At 34.0% G+C, this 25,674-nt stretch overlaps 1 protein-coding gene across 1 annotated transcript; it reads right to left on the reverse strand.

Moving 5' to 3' along the window:
• Positions 1 to 136: 136 nt before the first annotated feature.
• Positions 137 to 22,127, reverse strand: LOC128227354 (gamma-aminobutyric acid type B receptor subunit 1-like). Its single transcript, XM_052937802.1, has 7 exons — positions 21,939 to 22,127; positions 15,114 to 15,251; positions 12,279 to 12,449; positions 8,908 to 9,009; positions 8,153 to 8,218; positions 4,962 to 5,157; positions 137 to 330 (listed from the first exon to the last, which is right to left on the reverse strand). Exons 1-7 carry the CDS (start codon positions 22,125 to 22,127, stop codon positions 137 to 139), a joined length of 1,056 nt encoding a protein of 351 aa, XP_052793762.1.
• Between the last annotated feature and the right edge of the window lie 3,547 nt (positions 22,128 to 25,674).

Below are 25,674 nucleotides of genomic sequence, written 5' to 3' on the forward strand. Positions count from 1 at the left end.
TAAGCCTAGTACCATCTGCAATTTTATTGGCTGAAAATGTAGGTTATATTCTAAACCGTATCAGCCTTGAGTTCACACCAAAGAAACGCTAAGCATAACTTAAAAAAATCTGAATATAAGTATAAACATTGGTTCACTAATTATGTCGTGTCCTTCTTGTCCTGCTCAACATTGCTCTATTACCTCTACGCGTTAATTCAGTCTCGGTGCAGTTGAGTGATAAGGCGGCAATCCAGATGTGGTCGTACGACTGGCCGACAACACTTTTGTACATATCAAGGTCTGTATTATAGCCTGGGTCGTTGTAGTAGCGGTCCAAGAATTCTGAAACTGTAAATATTTGTTTTTTGAAGGTGAATGACACAATTTTTCCTTAATATTCCTGTTTTACATCATGTGACAACAAAGTCATATTGTTTACATGCTCATGTGGTTTAAATATTGTTTTAACATGATGGAAATTGTAGATTGTCCATAAAATATCAAGAACCAAAAACTAATTTAGCCACACCTAGTTTAAAAAAAATTGACACATAGTTATTATTTACAATATACCCAATATTATATAAATACATTCACCAAATTATGCTTATCATTTATATTTTATTTCTTTCATAAATAAATTACTCAAGTTTTATATTAATATCTATTCAACCATGTGACATAAATAAACAAAACAGGATAGTGTGTACACATAAAGGAACGTTATCACGCGATGTGCGTATATACATACTGGCGTACTCATTTCTTGAAGGTACATGGATAATGTGTGACCTAAAATTGAAGTAGAGAGAGGGACAGAGTTTTAACAGTTTTGCTTCATTATAATAGTTTATGACGTTCTTTTTTAATTTGTAAGAGCTTCGGTGATTTACAAAGAAATGCGATAATATCTCATGAAAAAGAGGCTTTCAAGCATTTAGTGAAATGCATCACCAATTGAATAAGTATTACGAACATTATAAAAGCGACGTCTTTCAATATCTTTGGAGACAATTGCGTTTTAAGCTCTATGTATATATTTGACGCAATTACTAGTTGTTTGTTACTACCGTCGTGCATCGCTTCCCTTGTTTTGGCAACAATATAAAGAATTTTAAAATGACGTATGGGTAATCAGCAGTATTCTAGCACACCGGTGACGTCAGCCGTGCTGGAAAATCCCATCTGGCATCCCCCCATGCCAGATGAGTCACGCGCTGTGACGTAATACTTTTCAGTTCTTTTATTTTACATTTAATGTAACCATAATTATGAGATATCAATAGATGAGTTCCATAACTATTAACTTTACAAAAACACACCTTCAAAACAAAACAAAATAACCCTTAAAAGACGTGATACTAAAGGAACTTCTTGACGTATGCAGTGAATAAATATTAATGCGCGTCATGTCGTCAGCTAACATCATCGCACGTGCTTTTTGGTGAAATTTACAAAACTGCGCTTTTCTATGCATTTTTCACAAAAAAAGTGTAATTTAAGGTATGCTAGAAAAAATATCTATCATGTGTGTCCATTCCGGATCGAAAAATCCGACCCTCGGGCACGCTGCGTAGCCGGTTACTCGGCAAGCCTTGTTACTTGGCAACGCAGGTGCCCTCGGGTCGGATTTTTCGATCCGGAACGAAAACACATGACAGATATTATAAATACGGTATTTCAATTATTGCGCTCAAGAAAAACAAAGACAAATGTAAAATATAAATTTAATTTGGCCGAAATTATGGGCTGCTAGATTGGAAATGAAATTAACATAGATATAAAGTTTTGTCAAAAGCAGCCAAAAATCCTCCATGAAAGGATACACTACATCAGAAAGCATAATAAAGTGAAAAACATAATATAATATTCAAACCATAAATAATAGAGGGAAGAAAAGGGGTAACTATGTAAACAAAGATAAAATTGAGAACTTGTCCGACAAAAAGAAATAAAAGAATCGGACGGGAGGGAGGGAGAAAACACACGTCCGAACCGGATTAAAACTAGAGAACAAGTGAGAAAGGCGCCAAAATAAAGAAGGGCGGACAATTAAACATGCGGCGCTGAGAAAGAGTCCCATCCCTTGATAATTATTAAATATTCTCAAAATTAGTTAAATGATATTATTATTTCTATTATTAAAAGTCAAACCTTCTGGAAAAGTCATTTTGTGTATTATATGAAATGCAATTTGGTAACATGTATTTTTATGTGAATATGTCCAAGGTCTGTATTGCATAGGTATCTTAAGAAAATAAAAACAAAAGTTAAGTGTAATTTTTTTTTTTTAAATGGTGTATTCATTTCGTAAAATTCAGTTTACATATTTTAAAAGCAGAATACACGCTAAACATAACATGTGCATAAGTAAAATAAAAAGGGATTTATAGTAAGGAAGCTACAAATTCACCATATTCAAGTTGCTAGTTTGATAATTTGACTGTGTTCAACTCTTTAAATTTTATAAAGGCAACTTGGAAATCATCATCATCATCATCATCATCATCATCATCATCACCATCATCATTAAACAATCAAATGTAGCTAACGGAACGGAATTGCATATATTGAGATGGATCGTTTGAAAACATAGAAAACAAACTAGGCGACAATGTTCAATAACCGTCATATAGTATTTTATACATTTTCCATCGTTATGGTGTTGTAACAACGAATATCATAGCGATATTAACAGTAAAACATATACAGTTGTAATTAAAGAAAAAACTGCATATGTTTAAATAGTGATAATTGTTTTAGAAATAAGCATAAATTTAGAATCATTAAGGAAATTGTGATCCTATTTTTGAAGTGTTTCTTGGAAACTCAATGCGCAAATATTGGTGTAAGAACAAAATATTTTTTATATATATTATATGCCTTCAGATGGTCTTTGAAACATAATTGATTATCATTACTTTAAAACTTTAGCCTTTTTGACTAAATCAAACGTATGCGCGCACAAAGCTTGGCCAAACTCTCATAACATTAATTCTGGAATGGCTTGACATCATCGAAAATTAAGCATGCGTTTCCAATTTAATACAAACTGTTTTACGTTCGAAGCAAAATCTAAAAAAAGAAAATTTCTTGAGAATGCCGAAAGTAAACATTTGCACCACTGTTGATATTTCATTTTCAGTGCTCACTTGATGAATAGCAACTGATTTCTCTCTGAGACAGCCATTTTCTATATTATTAAATGATCTTGGCAAGCAGAAAGCCTGGTGTGTCATTATTACTGATCTCATTAATTGCACCTCACAATTTCACGATTTAACGATCTAGTGTTAAGACATTTTTTCGTACAATGAATGAGTAACGCTAGATTTTTAAAATGTTCAGTTTCTTATTTGTGAAGAATCGTTACTTAAGGTGGAACTCGACTATGAATTTTTTTTCGAGTTACTGTCTGAAAATTGGTATACGAATAGAAGAGCATATGCCAAATTAGGGACTGTTTTTATATTTTCAATATTCGGAACAGTTTTGAAACTATGACTCCTCAAAATATACCACTGATGTCAATTTCGAGACGTCTCTCATATTTTTGCGTTCCAGCTACAATAACCGATAGTTTCACCAATTCTTCGTTTACCGCTAAGAAATTTAAACCTCAAGTGCGTCTTGTGAAAACGTTCACGCACATATATTTTTCGTTATCATGTTTTACGTTATTTATTTAAAATTCGTCTTTAACGTCATTTTTTGCGGGAAAAACGGCGTCGTGTTTCGCTGAAAAAAGTGCGCTTTTCTTTAATTCTTGAAAAAACTGCTCGTTTAATTTTTGATTTTTTTAACATTAAGTCGGTTAGAGTTTATTAGGTAATTTCTTCGTGGATCGGAAACCACGGTCGCCTCGCTGCGTCCGCTACCTTAGGTTTCTTATTCACGAAGAAATTACTTAATAAACTCTTAACTATACTAAGAGCTCCCAACGTTGTATTTTCCGAACCATTGCACAATATTAAAATATTAAAAATATAAGCCTGATTTGAGCCAGACTAGTTGGTTATAATTTACGGCTGAATTTAAGAAGGCGCCGTTTCCTGCCAAGGCCACCTCGCACTTTTCCAAACCAGTACACATAATTGTAAAATAAGTGGTACCTCTTATAGAATATCAAAAGCCGGAGCAAGCGGACATTTATTGCTTAACAACACGGTGTCATGCAAAGTTCCTGAACTACAAAAAAATCAAGTGCCATAAGAAATAACTGAACTAATTAAAAATCATGTTTTATCAGAAATGACTGAACCAATAAGAAAACAAGTGTCATAAGAAATTTAATGAATCAATCAGAATTAGAATTAGTTTTGAATCTCATATGGTTGAACATGTATGAGTTTATCCTCTTTTTCAGTGTGTGTATACCACGTGATAAATACGTCATAAATGCTACATCGGAAGGCAATATGTGCTTCGCATGAAGACTTAAACAATGATAACATTTTCTTCACCATTTTAAATGAAACAAGTGCAGTCTATGCCGCTTAAAGAGCCCCACGTTTTATTACCAATGCTTGATTAGGTGATAAGTTTCCTCAAATACTTCGACAAACCAGTTTTCAAAATAATGTTTTGACAGTGCTCAATCAGGCGGCGTTTTTTTGAAAAGGTTTGTCGAAGTGTTTTATGAAACTAAATCAAAATTTGGTAAAATACCGAAGGCAGGGCTCTGTAAGTGGCGTAGAATGCGCTAGGTTTGATTTAAAATGGTGAACAAATAGTAAAGTTATCTTTGTTTAAAGTCTTCATTTGAAGCAAAATATTGCCTTTAGACGAAGCATTTATGACGTTATTTATCACGTGGTATACACACACTATATTTTATTAGTATTGAGGTTGTCGAAAACGACAATGTGGTAAAATACACATTGTTGACTTATTACATACTGACATCAGTCTCATTTACAAACACAAACATGAACGCATAATTTACATATAGTATGCATAAAGAAACAACATAAATTTACCGGTCATTTCGTGAATACCCCTCTCTTCTCTGGGGTTATAATTAACGGCTGAAGTTAAGAAGGCACCGTCTGCAACTAAGGCCATTTGCTCCGGAGTACAGTCAATGTCATTCTGTTTCACCAGCCAGAAACTACTGGAGAACCAGCCCGCAAACACCCACACGATCTTGGCGCCGTACAAACCTACCTTGTATGCCTTTAATGGGCAAATAATTAAATTAGTTTAATCGAAGGTTAACAATTTCGGTGAATGAGCTAGTCAAAAACAAGATGAAATTTTAATGCGGAATGAAATATTAAGATATTGGAGGAATTATAGCAGTTAAGTAACTTAATTACTTTTTCCGACTGCGTATTACTCTCAGAATTATAAACAAAATATAGAACGGATTATTTACTGTAAAAACTGATAATTTTACATACATTCATTGAACTTGTAAAATCATGCATGGAAGAAAATATTTAATAATACAATATTTTAGTAGTTATATTTTGCTGTGAAAAAGAAATGGCCAGAACGGAGAATTCTTACAAATGGTTTTATGGTAACAATTGTTTCGAAGTTCTAAACAGTTTTTCATATGTCGGTGTATTTTTTACGAATAGACTGTCTTTGTATAAGATGGCAGAGTCTGTTTTTCAAGGCGAAACGTGTTTTGAATCAAGTTGCTATTTCTTTTCAACACTAGTGCTATGTACCTTATTCAATGTATTATAAAGTATTTGATGCAAGAATAAGTCCTATTATTTTATATGGGTCTGAGTTATGGGGACTCAAGAATATACAATGTATTGGAACTGTTCATGTTAATGCGTGTAAGAGATTTCTAAATGTGTCACCGAATGCTTGTAACGATGCAGTATTAGCTGATCTAGGAAGATTTCCTATGTATATAATGTATGCAAGGCGCTGTATGAAATATTGGATAAGAATTTTGAGTTTGAAGAATGATAGGTATGTTAAGAAATGTTATGATATGCTTTTAAGGCTTTGACTCTTGGGTGTCGAATGTAAAGAATAATTTGTATGTAAATGGTTTTGGATATGTGTGGGAGCGACAGAGTGTGGGTAATAAAAAACTTTTTTGTATAAATATGTTCAAAGGCTTAAGGATCAGTATGTACAAAATTGGAGGGAAAAAGTTTTCTCAAATAGAAAATTGTTTCATTATGCTAACTTTAAAAATAACTATGAAGTAGAAAAATATGTCTATGTAACAGTTATAGATATTAAAAAAATAGAAGCTGTTTTGCAAGATTTAGGAGTTCATGTCATAATCTCATGATAGAAAAAGGAAGGCATTATGGAATCGATAAGGAATATCGCTATTGTCTATATTATGAATGTATTGTAGAAGACTAATTTCATTTCCTACTTGTTTGTCCATTGTATTCACGTACACGCGTGAAGTACATACCAAGTTTGTATTACGACTATCCAACCTTACAAACATTCTACAATCTGTTGTCATGTGAGAATGAATTGATTATAAACAATACAGCTTAATTGTACACCATGCTTTTAATTTGCGAAATGAATATTTTACATATAATGGTATACGCACCTGATAATACTCGTACACTATCTATACAATTATTAAGTTAACTATAGCTAATACCTAAATTTATTACAACCTTGTTCTGCTAGATATGTGTATGTTTGTCTAATATTGTCATGCTTAAGTTTGAATTTGAATGGCCAGGTATACCTGTTGGAATGATATATGTATTTCTTGTAGAAATGATTGGGCCGGAGACCATATATCATAATAAATATATATCTATCTATCTACAACAAAAATCCTTTTCACGGTAATTGGCTGTACTTCATCTCGATTTAATAAATACATACAGTGTGATTCATCGATTGTTATGCGAAATATTGTACGTATTACTGAGATGTTGAGATATTGATGGTGTTTTTTTTTCATATTGGAAGAAAGTGTTGAATTTGACAGACTTGCGTCCCGTGACTGCGGGCAATTCACATACTAAAGTATACAAACATAAGTATTTTCTATACATTTTAAATGCATTGTACTTAAAATCACATCCTCTTTGGTAAAGTTACGAAAAATTAATAAATCAACGCATAGTTCTAGAAAGAAATCTTGTAAAACGGTGCAAATACACAATTATGAAAAACAGTTCATGTTATTCTAGATAAACCATCACGAAACGAAATACATAACCTGTAAGAAGAAAAAGCAGCCAGTGTGGGTGTCGGTTTTTGAGAGCAAAATGCAATTACTTTTATTTTCTCAGAAATTTCTTTTTTACGAATATCAATTTTACAACTTGATTTCAGACACGCCAATCACCCTTGAAGGTATTTACACCGTTTATTTCAAAAGCCTCCAACTTTTTATTAGACAGTATGGTAATTGCCCAATGATGCAACCTTGATGATGCAGTGGTGCAAACTTGGTGATGCAATGATGCCATCTTGATGAAGCAGTGATGCCACCTTGGTGATGCAATGGTGCCACCTTGATGATGCAGTGATGCCACCTTGGTAATGCAATGATGCCATCTTGACGATGCAATGATGCCACCTTTGTGATGCAATGATGCCACCTTGATGATGCAGTGATGCCACCTTGGTGATGCAGTGGTGCAAACTTGGTGATGCAATGATGCCATCTTGATGATGCAGTGATGCCACCTTGATGATGCAGTGATGCCACCTTGGTGATGCAATGATGCCACCTTGGTGATGCAGTGATGCCACCTTGGTGATGCAATGATGCCATCGTGATGATGTAGTGATGCCACCTTGATTATGCAGTGATGCCAACTTTATGATGCAGTGGTGCAAACTTGCTAATGCAATGATGAAATCTTGATGATGCAGTGATGCCACCTTGATGATGCAGTGGTGCAAACTTGGTGATGCAATGATGAAATCTTGGTGATGCAATGATGAAATCTTGGTGATGCAATGATGCCATATTGATGATGCAGTGGTGCCACCTTGATGATGCAATGATGAAATCTTGATGATGCAATGATGAATCCTTAATGATACAATGATGCAACCTTGATAACGCAGTGATGCAACCTTGAAAATGTAATATTTTTAAATCTGTATTCTGTAGTTCGACTGTTGTAACTAAACATTTTTTTATGCAGAAATGGTAAGACCTTTTTCAGGAACTGCTATTTACGACATAATTGTATAATATTCTTACGGCACACAGCACTGCTCTCGCTCTGTCCTCATACATCGCTGTCATGATAATCCTGGCATCACGTTTCTGTCAATATAAAGAGGATATCTATATAATGTAGAATGCTACAATATATGTTTGTATTCCAAACAGCAGTACATAATAGAAAGCGTACAGTTTCATATTCGTTTGTTAAAAATAATAGGTTTTGATTAGCTGTTGTTCGGCAATCGTCCTTACTTTCTAACGATTTTTATCATGCAATGTTCGTACATTTACTTTCATGTCGGTGTTATCCATATAATTGATTTACCTGACCTATTTTCGTTACACTGTATTTGCTTTTTAAACCAGGATAAGAGTACTTCTGCTAAAATCTATATCCATGTGTAATAGTGTTTATTGTTTCTTTGACACGATTACCTGCCAAACCAAACCTGCTTCAAAATTTGTGAAAAGCGTCATTATAGGAGTTTTTGTATTGATACCTATTTGTTCCATCCGGTGTCCACTTGATTTTCGACTGCGTTTCTTGACTTAATTAAAGTTATTGAACAATGATTAATTTGTGAAAGATATAAGAAACTTAAACACTACAATCAGTAATATCTAGTTTTTACTAGAAAATACAATTATAACTGACCTAAGGTTATCTTCCCTAGAACTGTTTAACGTTGCCAAAAATGTACAATGGTAACTATTTGTTACTGATCTTCTTTACTCCAGACCTGTTAAATGCAATCGAGAAAGACGAATGACTACTCATTATTACTGACCTTCAGGTTCTCGACCCTAGACTTGGGATCGTGCACAAAAATCTCTTGGGTAATTATGGTGGCATTCAGGTCCGAAGCTCTATGAAAGAAGTCGTCCGTGACCTAGGTCAAAGGAAAAAAAGACCGTTAAAGTTGGTAGACGAGATCCTTTTAAGGAGTATGCAGTAAATGCATCCTTTTTCCACCATGCAATATTAACGCACAGTTGTTCCTAATTTTTTTTGGTTGTGAAGCATTTTCGCGCAGCATTTTCAAAACACAGGGGCACTCATCCAAACCCATTCCGTCATTGAAGTACAGATTAGTACCGTCTAGTGCGGACGATTAACTCTTTCGTGTTCTCATCATGAGAAAATGTTACTTTTTATTAAAGTATCTACCAGGTGTTATTTCTTTTCATAACACTATGTCTACTATTGAACTTCTTATTTTGAACTTGAACCTAAAATATATCATCATAATCATAATTTTCAACAAGGCAGTCCAAAGGACGGCTATTTCCCCAGCCGTTGTTTTTTAGTATATGTTGTTTTTCTCACAACCTGACTGGTACGTTGAATCCGATCAAAATCATACACAACCACTGGTCAAGAGTGGGAATATACGAAATACAAGTTGTTTGATCGGTAACCTAAATATTCTTGGATATACGAATGAACATATTATAAAAGGATATTTGTTAGTTATTCATATTGTGTGTAGTGTAGGTAAGATCAATGTCAAGGTTATTTTGGCTAATGAAAGAAGGAAAATGAGTCCTTGATTTATAACATCGATGAAATATCAATCTGTGCAACTTGTTTAACACTTTCAATTAACATGTATATCTTATCCTCTATTTAGCATTGTCATAATATGGACCCGAAACTTCATGATGGATTACTGGCACAAATTACAATTGGTTCGAGTTCTTGGATCAAATTCAGTGATTGTTGCTAAAAGTACATAAATGTATAAAGTCAATAAATCCAGTAAGAATTGATATGTCTACACTGCTAAATTATGTTGTGATATTGCAAATATTGGAACTATTATTGACCAATTACAATAATTCACTGTGGTAGCACAATCCATGTCAAAAAGTGGTCTGTATAAGCCAAGGGAATCACTCCAGAGTTTGCCTTGAAGTTTGTATATACATGGTCGATCATTCCTGCCTGGACGTGAGTGGACTGATTATGTTGTCACAACAAAAGGTTCCAAATAGTGGGTCACTCAATGAAGACAACATTGGTACCAAGTTATATGGTTATCAATCAATGCATAAGTAAGCTATAGCGCGGACACGAGCATGTGTACTATGACCTATAAATGTCAGTTGTGACCTTGACCATCGAGGTATGGACCTGGGTCAAGGTCACTGCACTTCGTCCCAATGAGGACAACATTTGTACCAAGTTATATGGTAATCAATCAATGCATAATAAGTTTTAGCGCGGGCATGGGCATGTGTACTCTGACCTTAAAATGTCTCGTGTGACCTTGACCTTTGAGGTATGGACCCGGGTCAAGGTCACTGCACATCGTCTCAATGGGAACAACATTTGAACCAAGTAATATGGTAATCCATCAATGCATAATTAACTTATAGCGCGGACACGAGCATGTGTACTCTGACCTTTAAATGTCTCGGGTGACCTTGACTTTTGAGGTATGGACCCGGTCATGTCACTGCACATTATCTCAATGAGGACGACATTTGTACCAAGTTATATGGTAATCCATCAATGCATAAGTAAGTTTTAGCGCGGACATGGGCATGGGTAATCTGACCTTTAAATGTCTCGTGTGACCTTGACCTTTGAGGCATGGACCCGGGTAAATGTCACTGCATATCGTCCCAATGGGGACAGCATTTGTACCAAGTAATATGGTAATCCATCAATTCATAATTAAGTTATTGCGCGGACACGAGCATGTGTACTCTGACCTTTAATTTTATCGGGTGACCTTGACCTTTGAGGTACCCGGGTCAAGGTCACTGCACATCGTCTCAATAAGGACGACATTTGTATTAAGTTATATGGTAATCCATTAATGCATAAGTAAGTTATAGCGCGGACACGAGCATATGTACTATGACCTTTAAATGTCTCATGCGTCCTTGACCTTCTAGGATTGGACTCGCGTCTAGATCACTGCACATCGTCTTAATGGGGACAACATTTGTACCAAGTAATATGGTAGACCATCAATGCATTAGTAAGTTAGGACAAAGTGCATTCCTATAACCCCCTCCCCACTCCGTGGCGGGGGATTAACAAAAGGATAGTTTCATAAGTACATAGAAATAATTGTTGTTGTTTCTTGCTAAGCATACCTATTATTTCGAAATAAGACAGTGAATGGTTGGAGCAAAGGCCTCAATTCTAGCCAGAGTGAATGCTCTAACCGCTTCATCCTAAAACTATCAAAACACTTAATGCAATCTGGCAGTTGTTGTCTGAAATTTTCTAAATCAGACTCTAGCTGCGATTGCATGAGAGTTAGATGGTTTAATTGCATGATTATTACGGCCTTCGAAACATCGATGATACTCGTTATTGCCAAATCATTATGCTCTTTATAGCGAATAAGTGGTATGTAACTCGGTTTATATCGGCTTTATGACAGTATAACCGGCCTTTTTGTATTTAAGTCTAGACGGAAGTTGAGCATTATTCCTAGAAAGTATACATTTAAAAAGACTTGTTCATAGTTTGTAAAATGTACTTTTTACGGTTAGTTTTATGATTACGAAATAAAGTGTTGGAACTAATTAGGCGTGTTAAAAATAAGTAGGTGATGGGTGGTACTTTCAAAAATGTTGGTATATGCTCAAATATTGTCTTGTATTGTCTAAAGTCCCGATTTCGGAAAGCGTTAGTAACACGATTTATCAAAAAGGCTGTAACTTGATTGTTTGATTGACATTATGTCACGCGAGACTACCAATACATTCAAATCAGGTTAAAATATCCGTTATCTTGTGTATGAGTTATTGTGGGCATGTGGATATGTTGTCAGTTTTCCAAAACAGATCTTGACTATCGTTCCCATTACAACCAGGTTTCTTTTATATTTTTTTTTTTATTTTTTTTTTTGACATCCAATGTCTTCATTTCCAAGATGTATGGAAAGTGCTCAAACGAATGATGCTATAACTTGTTGTCCATCCCATTTGTTCTTTTGTGTGATTGCTTATTTGTATGTTTAATTTGATGTTTACACAAGAGATCAATCATATAATAAAACTTGAATTAGCACAATGTCCGCATTACCACAGCGAGTCTTTCCATTGATTGATAGGAAGTGACAATACAAATTGGAGTCAGTTTAAATGATAAGCCATCAGCACGATGTATGCCATATATTATAGACACGGTACATACCACGGAGAAGAACTCAAGCGCTTGATGGATTGTGGCGACCTTCTTCCAATTAAATTCCCGCATCAGTTGGATCCTCGCCTCGTTCACCATCTGGTCCGGGGTCGCTATCCGAAAGAACTTGGGGAACCGTTTCCGGTCCGATAGGATGGGCGAGGAGGAGCCGTATGATAACTAAAATGGAAAGGTTTGAAGGGCGGTTGTTCATTAAGTTTTGTAACCCTAGTTAACTGTTTTACTGACCGTTTCAAGGCGGTAACCCCTACATTTGGTTATATGTTTACGATCTGATTTGGTGTTTGTATTTGGCATATATTGTATGTTTGTGTTTCTCGTTTAGTGGTGGTAAGGTTATGGCTCTGTGCCTTAATCACAATGTTTGGCTACTGAGCTTTCTTCATTTGTTTGCACTGTATTATTGATGAAAAATCTTCGCATCTGTCTTAAATGCGCTCACAAAGTCATAAAAGCTATTTGAAATATGTCCATACTTGCAAAATGGAAGTTACAGATTTACAACACATTTTAACAAGCTCTTTCCACCTCAGACTTTGGAAACTAAAAAGGTATACTTTTAGACGCGAGTGCTAATGCACCAGTCAATTGTAACCACGGCCCCTCCAGGTCCGGAGAATAGCGGGGAATTTGACTTTCGGTCCAGCCAAGCCCGGGGACGAATTGATAGTAAAATCCCCGCCAAATGCCCCCGCACCCCAGGGACCCTAAGTAAGGCACATTCCCCGCTATATTTGGCGCGAATACGAAACCACCGCATTCACCCGGCACTGCGGGGCCACCAGGAAGGTAAAAACTCGGTCCATTTTCCCGGCTATCCCTGGTATACCCCCGGACCTTGGGGGCCGTGGTAACAATTGACTGGTGCATAGGTGACACTATCATGTCAACTAATCAAAATCGTTCTGTCAGTGTGTGGAAGTATGAAATTGCCAATGATGAGTATGTGAGAATTTAACAGGGTCACCTCACGTGAAGTATAATAATTTCAAATGATGAATACTATGCACTCAGGTCAGCTTCAAAACATAACATAGTTTGAAATAAATATCTGGTAAATTATAAGTTGGAAAAGCTATGTTCATATTACAATTGTGAAGGTGTATATTGTAATATTTATAGGGATAATAACAGACCATGCGTTAATATCCTTCAAAATGAAGTCTTCCTGGTGAATTAAACTAAGCACTGGAATTTGCAAAACCTAATAAACATTTTTTTTATTTATTTGAAACAGTACCTGTGATTTTTTGTATAAACATTGTATCGGTGAGCGCATTTATTGATTTATTTTTATTTATTTTTATTAAGTAGTGTTATTATTAATATAAGGCGTTAGCAGTGGCTTTAATTTCTCCTTCACCAGTCTCATTCATCAGAGGATTGAAAATGATTAATTCAATCTGTTATATGTATAGCACCATCGCTCTGATGTACGAGGTGCAGAATTTGTACATTGACCTGACGAAAGTTAATAAATGTGAATGAACTGATTCAGATAGAGTAAGTTATATAAGGCCTTCACTGAGTAAAGTTCCAGATGGAGTAAGTTATATATGGCCTTCACTGAGTAAAGTTCCAGATGGAGTAAGTTATATAAGGCTTTCACTGAGTAAAGTTCCAGATGGAGTAAGTTATATAAGGCTTTCACTGAGTAAAGTTCCAGATGGAGTAAGTTATATAAAGCCTTAACTGAGTATAGTTCCAGATGGAGTAAGTTATATAAGGCCTTCACTGAGTAAAGTTCCAGATGGAGTAAGTTATATAAGGCTTTCACTGAGTAAAGTTCCAGATGGAGTAAGTTATATAAGGCTTTCACTGAGTAAAGTTTCAGATGGAGTAAGTTATATAAGGCTTTCACTGAGTAAAGTTTCAGATGGAGTAAGTTGTATAAGGCTTTCACTGAGTAAAGTTCCAGATGGAGTAAGTTATGTAAGGCCTTAACTGAGTAAAGTTCCAGATGGAGTAAGTTATATAAAGCCTTAACTGAGTATAGTTCCAGATGGAGTAAGTTAAATAAGGCTTTCACTGAGTATAGTTCCAGATGGAGTAAGTTATATAAGGCTTTCACTGAGTATAGTTCCAGATGGAGTAAGTTATATAAGGCTTTCACTGAGTAAAGTTCCAGATGGAGTAAGTTATATAAGGCCTTCACTGAGTAAAGTTCCAGATGGAGTAAGTTATATAAAGCCTTAACTGAGTATAGTTCCAGATGGAGTAAGTTATATAAGGCTTTCACTGAGTATAGTTCCAGATGGAGTAAGTTATATAAGGCCTTCACTGAGTATAGTTCCAGATGGAGTTAGTTATATAAGGCCTTCACTGAGTAAAGTTCCAGATGGAGTAAGTTATATAAGGCATTTAATGAGTAAAATTCCAGATTGAGTAAGTTATATAAGGCTTTCACTGATGAAGGTTCCAGAAGAAATAGTAAAACATGGCCGAACCTAGGAAAGGTTCCAGAAAGGTTTAATTTTATAAGCCTATATCTTAGTACGTACCAGCAGGGATAAGTTATATATTGCCAAACCTGAGTAAGGTTTCAAAAGGAATAATTAATTTATGGCCTCATCTGAATAGGATTCCTGATGAAATTCGTCAAATATTATCTCGCTTGGGTAGGATTTAAGAATGGATAAGCTAGATATGGCCTAAGCTGAGGGAATTATTAATATATGGTCTTAACTAATTGCGGTTTCAGAAGGAATAAGCAATATATGGTTCCATACATGACCTTTCTTGAGAAGGATGCTAGAACGATTTAGCAATATATGGCCTGAGTTGGGTAAGCTTCAATAAATAATTAGTTATATATGACCTTACCTGAGTAAGGTTCCAGAGATATGAAACTTGTGCGGTGGCCGCGGAGCACGTTGAGCAGCCATCTCCGAGCACCATATGATATGGCAGACCCGCTTGAAGCTCCCGCAACATCCGATACACGGATACACCCTCGCTGCACTGAAATAATGAAATAATAGCTTATTACTTAAATATGCGAGGTTTGCTAAATATATATATAAATAGTTATATTCTTATGGACAGGATACAGACCAATACATTCGTGTTCATCTAACATGAGTTAAAATGCTTCTAGTTCATTGCTCGTTTGTAGGGAAGACAACATTTTGATACATGTAATGCTCGGTCCGACCACAGGACTGAGTGCGTGATAATACCACACCCATAAGGTCAAGGTCATCTCTTTTAAGGCAAAAACAATTAAGGCAAAAAAACACCTAGGTTTTTTCTAGCATGGGGGGAACTGTTAGTAGTGCTAAATCAAAGTAATGGTAGTATCAATATGTATTACTTTACACTACAGATAAGGACATGTCTAGCTTATCTAGCTATTGTCAACTCCCTGTTTGAGAGGCGATAACTAGGCAAAATCATAACCAAACTTAATTACGTTTTGAATTCGTTTATAGCCGAACTAATATCTATGGCCCAGTAAACCCCCAAAAACCATCTTAAGTTATCAAGTTTAAAACAGCTTAAAAGATCAACGATTCAACTCGAGTGCCGTAACCGAACACCTTATATTGACCAAGATACCTATCCTACTGAAATATTTGTATTGGTTACCTTTCCAATTCAAATTCTATATTCAAAACATCACCCCACTCCTCCGATCCGCTCACCTATAACACTGAGGACCGATTGGATTTATTATTTCTATACATAGCTTAGTTGTCATAACGTTGTGTACAGTTATTTTATTGATGTCAATGTCATTGCATAAACTAAATATGCATGATTGAAAATAATAGCGAACTTCTCCTTGTATGTATATAATTCTTGCGAATACAGGCAGGTAGTGTTAATGTGACATTAAGGAATATGTTATAAACAAAATCAATAAGCTTATTCCTTATGTAATTGTCATAATGGTTTCCTATTTGTAATACTTCAAGCACTATTAGTTTTTCACGATGCAACAAAGATAAAAAAGTATAACAGCGCTATTTGTTTTGCCTGTTTATTTGAAATGGTAATGCAAAAAGAACAGCCCGATCTGTCCATGACTCAAGTAGGAGGACAACATAATAATTGTCAAAAACATTTTAAAATAAATAAATATGGAAAAACCCTCCTATTGATCCCCTATATAGTTGCTTAAAGACAATTACCAAAGCAAAATGCTTTCTACAAATGTTTTTTTGTTTCTCTAAGTTGCAAAAAAAGAAATATCAAAAGATTAATTTCCTTACATAAATGTGCTTCCCGTGGTAGAGAACATTTTTTTATTTGTTTTTATTTTATATTGATTATTTAGATATGGGAATGACACTCATTATTTAAGATTTATCATATTTTCGATTCAACTATTTCTGCTGCTCTGGATACATAATTTAAATGTTTTTGAGATATAGTTTTTTTTGTAAATTCATTCATTAAATATGTTAAAATTTAAAGTAAAGTGATATTTATATGAAAAACTACAGAAACAAACACAGTTGCCAACAGTTAAATTCAGTAAAAGATGGTAAAATAATGGTTATGGAAATACATATTTGATGGGACCACGTGCCTATTCATTTGAATGATTTGTCACTGCAGTTATGGTTTACATATTTATATATATATATATATATATATATATATATATATATATTATATATGTTATAATTCATGTACAAGTGCTTTTTAAGCATGATAGCTAAATCGAATCTCAGAATAGTTTATTAATGCAGGTCTGCGGTCATGTGTACTCGTCAGCATTCGAGAACCCCATAAAAATTGAATTTCAGATAACAGCTATTGACAACGATTATAAACGGATCGGTGTCACAGAGTTCTTAATTAGTATAAGAATGAAACAAAGAATACGAAGTTCTTATTTACTGAGATAGAATTAATGTCATGAAACTGACATTTAAATTAGCCCTTCTTTCAGTAATAAAGATTGCGTCAACAATATGCGATTTGGTTCCAACTTGAAGATAATGAAACAGGGATTCAAAACAAAATAATTTACCAACGCTAGCCAACGTGAGCGACTGTAAGTCTTAATTGTATTCAGGGCAGGACTATGTTTGTATTGAGTAAATCATTTATGCGCTTAACTCGGCTTTTGTATATTTGTTTCCGAGAAGTAAAAGACCAATATTTTTTGAACTATTTTGCAAATACAATTACACAGCTTAGTACAAACGGTGTTTTTTTTTCTTTTCTAATTTTAAGAATCGGGAAGGGACTCATTAGCCGAAACAGTAATCTCAACGCCTTATATATCATTTATTGCCTCAGCCCCTATTGATGAGGTGAAAAAAATCTCCTCCCTTCAAGTGTTTGTAACCAAACTATTTAATTAAAAAGTTAACTCGCTGTTTACAAAACGGAATTTCTTGAAACTTAAAATGACTTGTAACCTATCTTATTTCTAGAACAAGGGTATTTATGTTTTCGAAAACTGGTAGTGTGATATGAAAGTTCGGTTACTTTCAGCTTAAAACACTTATTGATATACTGATTATTACGCAAGCTGACAGATTTTAGAATCACGATCGAGGCCGTTTCCTTGGAATAGACCAGAGCTGAATATCCATTTTGAGAGACCACGAGAACTTAGCCCTAATGGGGGTTGAACCCAGGACCTCTTAGAGAGGTATACCCTTATACCATTAGACATATTTCGTGCACCCTTTTTATGAACTTTTCTTGTACTTTAATACCTGCATATATATCACGAATTTCAGTCGATTTTGGGGTTATATAACGCCTACAACGACAATAATAAGTGGAACCGAAAGAGAACAACCGTGCCTAATCTGTAGATTTACAAGATCAAGAGATCATTTTTAGTGCAAAGATATTATCAACGGTTATCAATGAAGTTTTTTTAAGTGCACTTATTTTCCAAAAAATGTACGAGAACATTTTTATTTTAAGCTGAGCATGAATACATAACCAACTTACTCCGCCGTCATTTATTGAAGGTCGAATGTGTTAGCGAAACAATTGCGGATAATCATTGGATATTAAACAATTTTCTTAGTTTAAGAATGTGTTTCATGGTACATGGATATTCAGTCATATTACTGTCAAAGACCAGTCTGTTTCGTTTGAAGACAGGTCGTTTTCCACGTAATGATGAGGAAAACGCTAGGTTGTTGACAAATTTTGAGGCGTGGGTGGGGTAAAAAAAATCAGTTAATCTGTAAATTGTGTGAATTACGTGTTACAACGCCAAACATTTCAAAATACATTTGAACGATGATATAACATTCTATTTATGTTCGAACAGTTGTGTTCGTCTGTAATTTGTTTGGTTTGAAAACAACAAGTGTTCGAACATTTAGCTTCAAGATCAAGGAAACGTTTGAAAAACGTGATAACTATTTTTCTAATAAAGAATTGTTAATTTCCAAATGTATCTTTATTTTTGCTGGTGGAACATTTCTTGAAATAGTTATGCATACATTTTCTGGTTCAAAGATAAGTGTTCTGTTTTGATAAAGGGGAAGAAATTACAATGGATTTTAAAGTAGTTCTGAAAGTGGATATTTTAACTCCTTGTTTTGCAGTGAAAATATCAAATTCACTGTTGTTATTTCACTGATAAAACTCCATAGTTCATCGAAAAGCATGAAAGAACGGGTCCTCACTCACTTCATTAAAGGAAACACTAAAACGAAATTTAGTCAAAATAATAAATATGACATTCAACTTTATTAAATGCTTTTTAAAAGCTTGGAACTCCACATTCTTTGCTGAAAAGATCAGTATAATCGAGAACATTGCCAATTTACGTAAATAAGTAAATTAACCTTCTTGATTGCGAACTATTATTTCGGGTAAAACTTATTGCAGACTTATTGCTAAAAACTTGCTGCTTATATATTATGAATATCTAAAATGCCAATTTTCAAGGTCATCGTGCTCTCCGTTTTTGAACAGTAACGAAAAATATTGTACTTATTATAAGTGAAAAAAAACAATTAACGTGTTTGTAACTCTTATTTAAGGCAAAACAACAAGGGGGCGGATATGATCTGAAACGACTTTTTTTTGTAAAACTATTTTTAGTTTTGTATTGACTTTAATATTGGTATATTCATCCGACCTAGAAGTTTCTTTCCAGAAATAAGGTATTGCTTTTTTTTAAATAATTACTTCCGCTATCCAATTCCGTTTATTGTTGAGTGTGTTAAGAATACAGTACATGTTCACCGAATTCGACGAAATATCGTTTATGTAAGGTAGGATGGAATAAATTTAGTTCTTTAATAGTTCTTTATTAGAGTACCTTTATTTAACTATTCCTATTAATGTATTTCCCTATATGATTTATTTCCTTATCCTGTAGTAGCTTTGGGTGTTTTGTTTGAATACTTGGTGGTGTTTAAACTGAATCCATAAATAATAATAACAGAACATTTTTTGTTTTATACATTGAAATTAATATTGAATAGGATACAATTCTTCCCAACATAGTAAATTCATGTAGTTGCATTGTATATGTGTCGCGAATGAAAATGGTTCGTCTCTCAGGGCGACTGGAATTATCCAAATACACCTTTATGAAGAAATAAAACAATTAAGTTTCCAAATTTATCAAACGATGTTTACGTCTCCATCGACAAAATATGAGTGCGATGTGCACGAGGAAAATACCGCCACCAGCTGTGCACGAGGCGAACTACTTTAGTAAATATAGAAAGTGAAAGCGAAAATGAACGTGAAATTAGTATATGAATTAGTGGATGATAAATGCCTGAAAGGAATGAAAGAATAGGAACATGGATTATCACAAGAAAGATGGACTTGGGAGGTATGTGTACTGGATAAACATACATTTAGACATATGACACTAACACAAACATATAGAGCAGGCAAATTGACCCCGCGACAAATGATTATATCCAAAAATTCAAAACCTCTAGTGTGTTCCCAATAACTGTTTTACGCTTAATTGTATGTCAATTTCAACTCCAAAGAAATTACAAAATCGTAAAGTTTATTGTCTTCATTATCAGGCGTTATGACATTGTCAGCAACTAGATTTACAACTTTTGGAGCAAGTTTATTCGTAATGTTAAAAAATATATTCTATTTTCAATGCGGGTTGTTGATGTGCACTTATATTGCTTAATTTAAAGGTATGAAAACCTTTTTCTTAAAATATTTGCTTATACTTTATACACATATTCCAATGGGGAAATAGGTCACAAGTTGTTAATATATTATCGTCACCTTTTCTATATGTATGCAAACATTTTAACTTTGATTTTGATTATTCATACTTTTTATCAAATGATAATCCAATTAAGTCTAAAATGTTATGTCAGAACGTTTGATAAAACTCTACCGTAATACCATCAAGTCAAGGACTTGTTCTTCTTAAATCATTAAAACACTCTTGTAGTGTTTTTGTTTTCATAAAAATGCCCCCAAATTGTTTTAGGCTTATTAGAATACACGTTATAGTCAAAGTCAATAGCATTTTATATTGGTTATTATGATCCTCGTCTTTAAAGTTTTATGTTTATTAATCTTTATAAAATTTCACCTCCTCATTAAAATTTTAGTATCTAAAGTTTAAAGTATTCAGGTTCCGTCCATCTTAACTGAATAAATGAAATCCTAACAATGTCTATATTTTCAGGATTTAATTTTTCAATATTTTTCCCTATTAAAAACAACTACCTTTGTTTTTTTTTCTGAATCATAATTCAACTTGCCTTTAACTACGGTAATATTAACGAAAATTATATCGTCCGGATTGTTGTATAACGATTCATATAAGAATAATTTATTGTATTTATTTTCGAATTCATTAAGACGGCTATGGTGAGTTTGTGGAGTGTATTTTGAAAGGTCAACCATTCTATTTCTAAATGTTATTACCTTTAAGTGTAATGATTTGTTGAATAATTGTGTCTAGAAGACTGATGAGTTAAGTTTTATACTTATTATCAAGAAGATAGTTCTTTAATAAAATCCTATACGCTGGCATACTTATCTCATGGTACATGAAATTGTTTGTCCGGAAAAATGAAAGCTGGCCGATTTTCATGGAACTTGGTACAATTACTTCTCAATCAACGTACCTCTACTTTATCAATGTATGTTTAGAATAAGGAGATTTTAATTTATTGAGATACAGCCACCCCTAGAAGTGCACGTGCCTTTTTGGGCTAACGTTGATAAAACAATAAAGCATACTGACTTAACGGCCGGTTGTATTTCTTTCTTTGGATATTGCTTCTTGCATTTTGAATAAAAAATATAGTATTTCGAATCTTAAAAGAGACAAACATTTATTATTTTATAGGTCTTTTAACGAAAAGTTGTAAACTATGATGCAAAAAAACACTTCTTTCACCAGGTAAATATGACGTTTATTTTCAAAACTGAGTCCGTGAGGCCATAAGTTCGAATCCATGCGTTATCATGTAACGATTTGTATCCATTTCTTTGATTGATTTATTTTATTATATGTGCCAAATATTCTTGATTTTATCGATTTGAAACGCAATAGGGCATGCGAGCAATTGACCAAGAAGCGCTAGCACGCTTCATGGAATTTGCTCGCGTGTCCTACTGCGTAATACAGCATAAACGCACGAAAATGCGATCAATCCTTAAATGAAATTAATTGTCTTCCTAAGTTTCAGAGTTGAATCATTAAATAACACTCACCATCGAGTCTATGTAAGTGTACGTTAGATTGTATCCGGGTAAGATCCGAGGATCATTGTTGATGTCACGGAGCGCCATCTTGACCGGAAGAAGCACCGCCCCACCCCCGACCCATCCTTGACCGCTCATTGGCAGCAACCCGAGTAACCGCAATGTAGTGTTAGCCTCGTTCCCATAGCAACTGTTCATGCATAAAAGGAATATCGCAAAATAAATAACTTTCATCATTTTTCTTCAAATTTATGAACAAATGTTGTACTGTTTTTCTTATTTATGTTGCGATAATTACAAAATGTATTCACGAAGAGAAAAACAATCCTTTTATACGGAACTCATGCTTAAGTCCTTGTGCTACACGCTTCTCTAAAAGCTTTCATATAATTGAAACACATTGCTTCTTATTATAAATTTATCGGATATGTTATTGGTTTGCTTTGATGTATTATTTTTCATCAGCTAACGACAATTTTGTTTCGTAACACCTGAATTGTGCATTAAACTAAATACGAAACATTGCCTTTAATCTGAAACGAAACATTCCACAACAATCATGGACTTATTGAAGTCGATTACATATCTCATTACAAATCTTATTTAGTACAATAAATTGGCAATTAAGAATCCATGACAGTATTCTCTTCCCAAATGAAAAATGGGCTTTAACCCACTTAAACGCGTTTGTGTTAGTTTTTTTTTATTTCTATAAAATGTGTTTTACGCGGGTTTTTTTGTTTGTTTTTTTGTTTAAATATGTTAGTTTTTAGCGGAGGTTTTCAACAGCATATGTGAGTTTTATGCACAAAACAAGTAGGCTTAAGTAGATATCTTTTCGACAAAAGTGAGCAAAAAGCATGCCTTTTACAATTGAAGTGAGACTATATGTCCCTGAAGCGGGGTTTTTACTCTAAAAAATGAGTTTTCAGACACAGAAGTGAGTCTTTTAAATTGGATGATTTAAAAAAAATGCGTCTTTTCATAATTAGTGAGTTTTTCGCAGAAGGAAGACACTATAATCAGATTCAAATTACACCCGCTTTTTAAAGCGTGTATTTTTGCTATGCTGACTTTTAGAGAATTCAAACATTCTTTAGTGTTGATTTCCTTCCCTTTATAAGTATTATTTATGAAAAAGACACAAGATCAGAATAACATCATTAAGAAATATATTTGTTAGGAAATGATCTAAGATAGTGTGATATTTTAATTATCACGAACAACAAGTAGGCTTTTCATCAAAGTCAACAAATGCAAAACAGTACAATTTCTATTTTTTCTCGTAGCATCTGTTCCTATGTACTCAAGAAGAGCGATAGCTGTCAAAAATATGCCCTTATTTGAGGACACCATGTTTGGTTTTATGAAATCGGTTGAACACTAAGCCATATTAGGGGATCTTCTAAAGTAACTAATCAGACAAGACCGATTTTAGGTAATATATATAATAAAATCCGGGTGTTTCATTGGTTGACATAGATCAGAGAATGCACTACGACCTTTCGATAATGTTCTCTCCCTGGGCGATTTAGGGTTTATTTAAAATTTTAACTTTTTATTTCACTGATGAACCATTTTTTGATAATGTTAAAAAAAATTAAGAAAAAGTGGAAATTTTCGGTAACCGACCGGTCTGTGCCGAACGGCTAACGCGGTTGTCTGATTTAATGAAAAATTATTTCATCGGCCTCGTAGTGCGCGGCTTTCGATATTTGAACATATGCAAAAGCATTTATGAAAAAGGCTTTGTGAATAAGTCATGTTTTTGTGCTTCGAGTTCGAATACGGCAACATATAATGAGATCGGTACTATTTTTACCCATATACCAGTGAATGGCCAAATTTATGGACCAACACAATGTCATGATTAAGCATGTTCATTTTTAAAGCATTTAATAACTAATTAATATGTCATCCGTGAGCATTGTCATATTAAATAACAACACACTTTTGAGATAATGACTAAAGTACATTTTTTAACTTTTGGCTACTGAGCTTGTTTCTGTAGCTTTTCACATTTTTAGTAAAAACTTATTGAAGGCATGGTTTTTATGTTTTGTTTTTGTTTGGAACAACCAATACTTTCTTCGGTCGTAATTGAAAGACAACAAAACCAACTTATTCATAAATTAACTGCTTCTTTAAGAAAGGTATGTTTTATTCATAACTTCTGCTCACGTTTTGCTTACTTACAAGTATGTAGGTAAAAGTGAGTATTAAAACTCGCTTTTAAGGAAAAGAATGGTTTGTTGTTGCTTTTAATTTTAAAGCTCGCTTCTAAAAGTTATTTTTCATCTATCAATGGGTTAAAAGTTTGTTTTCTTTGATCTTAAAGGGAGTCAAATATGCGGGGTTTTTTCATCGTGATATGGCTCTTGGTAAGCTAAAAGACCCGCTTAAACCTGGTACCAATACCATCGTGTTTAACATAGGTTAAACACTGTTTAACACCGAGGTTTGCTCGCTTATTTGGGACGGGGAATAGGGCATTAAAAATAATTTTGTTCAATTTTAGGGATGTTAACACCAAAGATTATGTCTCCTAAATTTTAAGCCACTCGCTTACAGCGTTTATATTGGTATAACAGTTACTCTGTTTTTACAGATGACTAACTATATATCATACCTGAAATAACAAATGAAGTACAAATTATAGGAAATAAAAAATATTGCTGGAAAGGTACCATATGATAAAATTATGGCACCATTTTCCAATGAACAATATGTTTGTGGAACGATGAAATCTCTTAGGGTATATATGTATCAGACACCATGTGCCACCTATAAGCATTCAGTAAATAAAATTCAGCTTTGATTATAAGGGTACCATATGTCAAAGGGAACCTTATTTCCACTATAATTTTTAGAAACAGATTAAAAGTATTGTACCACTATATTGAAAGGTGCATAACTAATAAGAATAGTCATGTCACACTTTTTTGCTATAGAAATAGAAACAGCACAATGTGTATACAATTGAAATATTCTAATGCAACGTATTTATTTTAGTAAGTAAAAAACTTAAATGCGACTTTTTTGAAAACATGATAAAATCACTTGCAGCATTATTGCACTTAAGGGGCGATCTTTCCCAACTATTAAGCATTAATTTCAAGAGACATAAAGGATCGCAAATTCAAAACGCATGTCTCAGCATTACATTGCATGGGGCTCTTTTTAACTTGCATCTACAATTAATTTTAATACTTAAAGGTTACTCAGAATAGGCTTTAAATCGATTACATGACTTTATCCAGTTTATTTTCGACTGAACATCTTTCAATATAAACTGGCCAACTAAGTGTTCTAATAACAACAGCATAATCATAAATCATGTAAATTCAAAAGGCAACAATTATCAAATTTGTAAGTTGATTTTCCTTACTCTCCGCGCACCACAGCTGAATACTATGCCAACTGCTTTTCTCTTTATATATATTAGGTCGAACAACATGTATAGGTATATTAATCAATCTTCACAATATTTCATTCGGGAGATGAATACATAACTCTGTCATTATAGCTGTAAAAGTTTTCATCTTACTTTTTTCCCCTGAATAGTATTATTGTTTTCCCATTATTACTAGAGATGAGCAATCGGCTGGATTTTTATTATCGATTGCTCGGACAGACAAACCGATGAATTAATCGGATAAATTGAACGTTTGAAAGATTTTATTTAGTGTCATTTCGCATCGCGTTAGTAGGTGCATGCAAACTAACTCACACTTATTTAATGGAT

Source organism: Mya arenaria, chromosome 1, assembly GCF_026914265.1.
Source record: "Mya arenaria isolate MELC-2E11 chromosome 1, ASM2691426v1".
Classification (NCBI taxonomy): Eukaryota; Metazoa; Mollusca; class Bivalvia; order Myida; family Myidae; genus Mya; species Mya arenaria.